Source organism: Physeter macrocephalus, chromosome 14, assembly GCF_002837175.3.
Source record: "Physeter macrocephalus isolate SW-GA chromosome 14, ASM283717v5, whole genome shotgun sequence".
Classification (NCBI taxonomy): domain Eukaryota; kingdom Metazoa; phylum Chordata; class Mammalia; order Artiodactyla; family Physeteridae; genus Physeter; species Physeter macrocephalus.
This window is the reverse complement of record NC_041227.1, coordinates 113519478-113527420: the sequence shown is the minus strand read 5'-3', so window position 1 is coordinate 113527420 and position 7943 is coordinate 113519478. Positions and strand designations below refer to the sequence as shown.

General features: G+C 48.9%; 1 protein-coding gene across 1 annotated transcript in view; it reads left to right on the top strand.

Moving 5' to 3' along the window:
- The first annotated feature begins 1671 nt into the window (after positions 1-1671).
- IGF2BP1 (insulin like growth factor 2 mRNA binding protein 1) overlaps positions 1672-7943 on the top strand; it is a 49530-nt gene continuing 43258 nt past the window's right edge. Inside the window, exons 1-2 of the mRNA XM_024129992.3 lie at positions 1672-2043; positions 3226-3286. Of these exons, the coding sequence (XP_023985760.1) occupies positions 1869-2043; positions 3226-3286 (236 nt within the window). The 5' untranslated portion in view covers positions 1672-1868. The remainder of the gene's footprint in view (positions 2044-3225; positions 3287-7943) is intronic.

Below are 7943 nucleotides of genomic sequence, written 5' to 3'. Positions count from 1 at the left end.
CCGCGCTCTCCACCACCCGCTGGCGCCATCCCAGCCCCCGCCGCTAGAAACTCGTTGGCCTCGCTCGCCCCTCGGCCTGGGATCCCGGGTGCTCGTGGACCGCACGCCCGGCTCTGCGTAGCGTAGCCGGGACTCCGAAACGCGCGGCCAACTGCCCCCTCCCCCACCGCCGAGACGGGGTGCGACCGCCCACGTGTCGCCCCTTGCCCAGTCGGGTCCGTCCCTCGGGTTCCCGGGGCTAGAAGATCCGGAACGAGTTGGTCAAAGGCGAGGGAAGGGACCAGGGCGGATCCGCTTCCCCCTCCCCAGGCGGGCGGGGGAGGGGCCGCCGCCCCCTCCTCCGAGCACAGCTCCCGCCCCTCGCTTCCCCGAGCGCGGAGCGGAAATTACCCCCTCCCCCTGCGGGTCTGACCTGGGGACGTGGGCGGGGCTTAGAGCTCGGCCCCCGGCCCTCGGCGCCTCTCCCGCCTTCCCGCCGGGATCCAAATCCCGCACCCCAAACAAAGTTCCGAGACCCGAACCCAGCGCTGGGAAAGCTGCCGTCGCTGTCGCGGGTGGGACGGGGGGAGGGTACTCCACCTGTCTGCCCCCGCGTCAGGGAGGGAGAAAGGGATCATTTAGATCTCCACCCTGTCACTCCCTGCCTGAGACCTCCCCCTTTGGTTAGCCCGGGTCCGCTCACGCGACCACTCCTCTTCCTTCTCTCCACCCCTCCCTCTCTCTCTCTCGGGGTCATCTTGGGCCGGATCCGCGCTTTCCCCCAGGACCCCGAGACGTTATAGTTCAACAGCCGAACCCCCGGTATGAACCCCGGGGGAATCCCGAAACATGATTTCCTGTGGATCCCTGGTTTCCAGCCACGATCCTCCGTGTTTCCAGCTTCCCAGTCCCGCTCTCGCAGGGCCCCTTGATCCTGTATCCCCCGAGGCGAGGGAGTCTCCTAGCGCTGGGGCTGGCAAGGCCAAGACCCCCCCCCCACTTAAAGATCTAGGGGAATAGCGCTTTTCTTCTGAAATCACCGGCTCGCGCGACCCCCTCTTGAAGACCCCAGAGTCCTCGGCTTCTCTTTGTCTCTCTCGGCCGTCCCCCGCCTGTCAGTCGCTAGCAGTTAGCTGGGGTAGGGTGGGCAAACTCCCCCCACTCCCGACCACTCGAATAAAAAATAACCGCACATTTTATCCAACCCATTAAGAGGTGGGAGATTCTGGGCCGGACCACTCTCCCCCCAGCTAGGTCCCGGGTAGGGGGATGGGTGGGGGGCGGGGCGCCTCCCTAGGGGCCAGATTCTTGCAAGGGGGAGGGAGCAAGTAGAGCTTCGGGAAAACAGCCCCCACCCGCCCAACTTACCCGGGGGGTGAGTTGAGAGGCACCCTCCCCCCCCCGGCCGGGAGTTTGGTGGGCTGGGCCGGGTTGGAAGGCCCAAGGGCCCGGAGGCGTCGGGGGTCTTCCCCTGCAGGGTGGGTGGGGGCTTTCACCACGTGGCTTCGCCTTTTTTTTTTTTTTTTTTTTCCGCTCCATTTTTTTTTTTTCAAGTCGATTTTATTTAGAGGCGGCGCCAGGGCGGCCGCGGAGAAACGTGACACACCAGCCCGCTCGGAGGGGTTTCGGACAGAAGGGAAGGAGCCGCGCCGCGTCGTCCGCCTCCCAGCGCGCCCCGGGCACTTCTCCCGGGCCTCCCCGAACTCTCCCGCGACCTCTGCGCGCCCTCCGGCCGCCTTCCCCTCCTCGGCTCCGGACAACTTCAGGGGTGGGTTGCAAAGAAAGTTTGCATCTGCTGCCGCCGCCTCCCGCCTCGGCCTAGGAGGCTCGCCGCCCGCGCCCGCCCGCTCGGCCTTGCCCAGGACTGCGTCCTGCCCGAGACCGCCACCATGAACAAGCTGTACATCGGCAATCTCAACGAGAGCGTGACCCCCGCGGACTTGGAGAAAGTGTTTGCGGAGCACAAGATCTCCTACAGCGGCCAGTTCTTGGTCAAGTCCGGCTATGCCTTCGTGGACTGCCCCGACGAGCACTGGGCGATGAAGGCCATCGAAACTTTCTCCGGTAAGAGTGCACCCACCTCCCCGGAAAAAGCACCGCGAAATGCCTGAACAACGGGGACCTGCTCCTCCTCTTTCCTTGCCCGCCAACTCCTCTCTGCCCCCGGCCTGCGGGGCTTGGCCTCGGTACCGACTCCCATCCACCTTCTCCGACGCCCCCTCCGTCCCCCCGCTGGCCCCTCGCGCGGAAATATTCGGCTTTCCTCGCCCCTTCCTCCTAGCCCGAGATGAAGAGCTGGAGGCTTTAGTGAGGTGATCTTCCTAGCCCCCCACCGACGGGGCGGGAGTCCCTGTTGGCAGGAGTGGTGGGGGGGCTCGCCACCGAGGCGAACTCAGTCTGGGCGCCCTACGTCAGTCCCTCGGTGTCCGAGGCTGGACGCCCCCACCCCGTGCGCACCCCCTCCCCTTCCTCCGCCGTAGGCCTTTCCGGGCTGGGAAGGGGTCCCCGCTCCGCTCCCGACCTCCAGGGTTTCCGTGGGGACGGCAGCCTTCGGGCCTGACCTGAGAGGAGCGGGGTCCCGCCTACCGCCCAGGGCCCGGGGCTTGAGCCATTTTGATTTGAAAGTGGGGCGTGAGCGGGGTGGCGCGGCGGCGGCGGCGGCGGCGGGTCGCCATGCTGCTTCCCGAGACGCCCAGGCTGGGCCGAGAGGCGCGCGCCGCGGCCGCCGGGGACCCTCCCCGCGGGGCCCAGCTCCGCTCCCCCGGACCTCGCCTCCCGGCCGGCCCCGACAGGTGACCACCCCGCCGCCCGAAGCCCTTCTCCCTGGCTCGACAGGAAAATAAAGTTTCATTCTGCAGCCCCACCCCCATCCCCCGCCACAGACTTTGGGAGAAACGGGGAGCCCTTTCTCGGCCCCTTCTCCCCACATCTGGGAGCCGTAAAGGCAGCCGGCCCACATGGACGCCCTCGCACCTCCCCCAGATCCGGTTCCCAGAGCCGTCCACTACTCGGCTACCTCAGTGAGAGAACAAAACAAAAATTCAGAAAACACGATAATGAATTTAGAGAGTCCACCATTCCCCAGGCGACCTTTTCGCATCTGGCTGCGGAACCCACTACCTGGATTCCTAGGAAGATCTCGAAACCCAGCAACTCCTGAATTACTCTGATTTCTCCTTCCTTTTGCCGCCCCCCTCCCCCCTCCCGTCCAAGCTCTCATGTTGTCTTTTTCAATTTAATCTTTAGGGAAAGTGGAGCTGCAAGGAAAACGCCTAGAGATTGAACACTCCGTCCCCAAAAAACAAAGGTAGGAAAGAGCTCTTCTCTGGGGAGGGGGGTCAGCCTGGGGGCGCTGAAAGGCTGTGTTCAGGGGTCCATAGTGTCTCCAGTGGAAGAAACCCATTACTGGCCTTCCCACCCCCAACTCCGGATGTTGGGGGCAGGGAGGGAAGATTGGCTAAGATCTTGTAATGGGTGGTTTACAGCTTGTTAAAAAAAAAAAAAAAAAAAAAAAAAAGCTGAGGCTGGGGTGGGCTAGGAGATGTTACTTGGAGAAGTAAAAGGGAGAAAAATCGATAGAGGAGAAACCTTGTGGAGTTTGTTCAAGGTGTGTGGGACCATTTTTGGGGGGAAGCTAAAAATCTTTAGAGTTGAGACTCATGGACATTCAGCAACTTTTTAGCAGGACTGTTTTTCCCCCCCTTCCCTCACCATAATTCTTAAGTGGATTGGGAGGGGGTCCCCTTTGACTCCCTAGGGGAAGTGGAATGAATTCCTGCCCCCCGAAGAATTCTGTGCTTGTGCTTTATTTATATTTCTGCAACAGGCAAGGACATTATTTTTTTCACAGACACCTACCTCTAGTCCCTCCCATCACACATCCTCCCCTCCCAACTGGATTTTGCAAATATGCTTTGGCTGTACTATCCTTTCTGAGCCCCCCACCCCCACTCCTTCAGTCCATTGTTGCAAGGGGACCGACCATCTGGGGTGAGAGCTTTGTGTTCAGGCTGTGAGCTGGGGCTCTTTGGAGGGTCTAGAACTCCCTGGATGAATGGTGTGTGTGTGTGTGTGTGTGAGTGAAAGAGAGAGAGAGAGAGAGTGTGTTCCAATACCTTCCTATCCTCACTTCAGCAAAGGGGGTAACTCTTATCATGTTATCCCCAAAGCTGATTCATGGTTCAAATCTTTCATTGAACTCTGGCTGGGAAGTATAAGGGCAGAGTCTTTCTGCTTTCTCAGACCTGACTTTAAACATGTTGACAGTGCAGTTTTCTCTGATGTTGCAGCCCCCAGTAAATCTTTGATCTTCTCCTCGCTTTCTCCCCTCATTTCAACTGGAAACTTGCTGCATTTTAGAATAGTTCCTGGCCTTTTCTGGGTGGGAAGGTGGAGGTGGGTGGCTGTGTTTTTCTGAAGGCAGTTAAGAGAGTCTAGAAAGTTTAATGTGAGAAAAATCTGTTCAGTGGTTTAGCTTGAGATATTTAAGTAACCTGGAACTATTGTTTCTATAGATGATCAATATGGCTTGTAACTATGTTTGTAGAGTTTGTGATTTAACCTCAAGTGCTTGAAATACTCTGTTATTGGAAAGGCAATTAGAGTTAGGAGTAAAGAGGCAATAAAATCGGAAGGAAAAAAATAAGTCTTATTTATTATTTGGAAGCATTTCCTGGAGATGGGAATGAGAGAACTATGTACACTGACTTCAGTAGATCTACTGAGAAGATAGTGGATATTTGAACTGAAAGCTGAGTGTTTGAAACATGTTGATGGACAATAACCAGAATAACTGGAATTCTGAAATATATGGGGTTTTTTTCTTTTGCTCTAAAGGATGGTTTAAATTTTAAAGGGAATGAAGTGATAAGCAAGAAAATAGCAAAACGTGATGAAATGGAACCCAAAACATTTATATTTTAATTTTCATGGTGCTCAGTGTTTATGGATCTTTTCTCCTAAGCCATCTGCTTGCTTTAAAGCCATTTTTAGGCTCCTTCTTGTTCCCTCCAAAATGTATTACTGAGGGCTCCTTTGAGTTGGGAAGGGGTGGGGTTTGTGAGGAGTGGGTACAAAATCTTCCCTTCCACACCCATATTCAATCTTTTGTGTATTCCCCCCCCCTTCCTGAAATTATTTTTGAGCACAAACATTGAGTCAGTTGTGTTTTGTTTTTTTCTCTGAGTGGTGGTAAGGCACTTCATTTTTCTAGAATGAATCAATTTTTGAAGTTTTAGGATTTAAAAAAAGAAAGTTTGTTTTCATGAAGTCAGTTTGCTCTATCATTTTGTGTTCTTTGCGGAAGCATGTTGTGGTATGTGTTTTTAGTCTGTCTGAAAGTATTTCTTCAGTTGGTTTGTTCCTGGCTTTTTCAGTCTCATGGATGTATAGAACAGGAACTAGTTAATTAACTATGACTAATATATTTTAAGCAAAATGAACAATGGTGCATATATATATATTTTGTGTGTGTGAATATATATTGTTTTTACTGTTTAAAATAGAGGAGAACTCCTCTTGATGTACTCAGTTCCAAATGAATTATGACTTTTTAAACATTTCTAAGAGATTCATAAAAACCTGGCAACCTAAATGTTCCTTTTTTTTTTTTAAGAGGGGGGTTATCAAGAAAAAGATAATATTTTTTAGCAGTTAACTCTAACTGATTTTGAAGTATTAATATATTTTGTTTTAACCTTGTATCTATTTGCTAAATATAATTTATTCCTTTTTAAGAACTCGAGAGACTGAACATTAAGTTGAAAAACTGAAAACATTAAGTTGAATTTTTTAAATGGGCGGCGTTAAATTTCTTTGAGATCACCTTCCCAAATACCCTCTTAGTCAGTGTTGGAATTTTGGTCAAGAGTTTCAGCTTATTGTTGAGAATTTGTATATATTCACTGTCAAGTATTAGGACAAAGGAGGAAAACCAAAAGCATTTTAAAGACAGTTGTGGAAAGGATTTGTATGTGTTTTTTTGTTTGTTTGTTTTAATTTGAGACACTTGAGTAGTTAAGGTAAAGGGGTATCCTGTTAGTGAGGCTTGGGTATTTGGGGAGAAAATTCCTTAAAAGGGAATTAAATTTTTGTTTCATTTGCCACTGTGTGTGCCTTTTTCTAGAGGAATGTGGCCTAAAGATAGCATACCTCCTGTCCACCGGTGTCATCAAAATAAAAGTTGTTGCTGTTAAGAAAAAAAGTGAAGAGATGTACTGCATTTCTCTAGGTGAAATGTGTTCAAGTTAAAGACTTTGATTTCCTTAGGCAGATGGACGGTTGTTTTCTCTGACTTAAGATGAGGTGGGCTAATAACACTTTCCCTTAAATTTCTAACTATCAAAAAGCACACAAAAATTGGTCTCCTAGCCCTATAAGTGTGAGAACTCTCAGAAGAGAAAGTATTCAAACTGAATTCTGATTTTATGGTTTAATTTTCTGAAGTTAGTTGCTTTAAAAATCTCTGCAAAGGGATGTCTCGTAAGTGGCAAAAATATTTTTAAGTGACTTGCAGAGACTCTGAAGAAATAATTGGATCACTAAATGTTTTCAAAACAGACAAAAATTTTGCCTTCAGAAATGGGTTTGCCTTTAAGGAAAATTGTTCTTATGGGCTGAAAATTAATTATGGGGGTTGTTAAGAAACAAGGGAATGTCTTTAAAAAACAGCTATAAAGGAGGACAAGTACTCGGGTGGGAGTACTTGCAGGCACTTTTGCCTTAGTGGTTATGGTTGAAAGGTACGTCTGACCAGATATTCAACTAGTAAGTTTAAAGTAGAAACGGTTTGTGACACTTTTAGTAAAAAGGTTTTCTTACTAATATCAAGTTTTTGAGTTTTAAATAAGTTGATTCTTAATTTTTCTGTGCTGTTTGGAGGAAAGGTGGAAATCAATTCACCTTCTCCATTTTAATTTTCACCTAGAAAATAAATGTTTACAAATTCATAAATTAAGTTCTTTTCACTGCTAGAGAAATCTTTAACTTGTTATTTAGTGCTCAGTATTTCAAGGTGACTTTCCTAAAGACAGTGGTATATGACTATCCTTTGGAAGAGTTGTAGGTTTCCAGAACACTTTATTTTCTAACCCAAAGTAGAAAGATGAAATTTTACTCCAGTGGTTTCCCAGATGGAGAACTTTTGAGTAAAGAGGGGGAAGAATTGTAATTCCCATCAGTAATTTATTCAAAGTATAGTTAACTGTTTCAAACGTAAAGTTTTAAATGGCATAGATTTTGCTGAAACAAGAGCAAAACATTCTTTCTTGTAATTATGTTTTAGAGACAAAATACATGACATTACCATTGGAAGAGTCTTGATTCAAAGGTCCAGAGCTTCTAATCTTTTAAAATTACCTTAATATATGTCGTTTGAGTCATATTTTATGTGTTTGGGTACTTTTAAGGCTTATTTTTTGAGCTTATTTATTCTATAATGTGTAACAGCCAGTTGACAAAGATACCATTGAGATTGGCTAGTGAGTATAAAATTTTAAAACATTAAAATTTTATTTAAGTGAAAAGAGGGAGACCTAAGTGCTATTTGTAGAAGTCTAAGGGTTTTTGTGTTGAAGAGATACGTATTGGTTGTACCTGTGTTGATTTTCGTGTGTGTGTGGGGGTGTGGTAGTGTTGGTGATGTTGTTATTAGAATAAATGTATGAAGCAAAGGCGTTTGAAGAACAGACATTTTGCCAGCTGTTAGAATTTAAATTCAGTCTTGTTCGCTCCCCATCCTCTTAAAAGATTCTTAAAATGTGGCTAATGCCTTCCAGAAAGTGCAGCTTAGATTTTGGGATGGGAGTGTTTGGGAGAGAAAAGAGGAGGAGGAAAAAAGCAGCAGGGGAGACTGGAAAAATCAGACGAGTTAGTCCTGGGTTGGAAATTCCAGACGGGGAAAAAAAAAAGAGAGAGAGAGGGAGAGAGAGAGAGACAGAGAGAGAGGGTGGGGGAGAGGGAGAGGG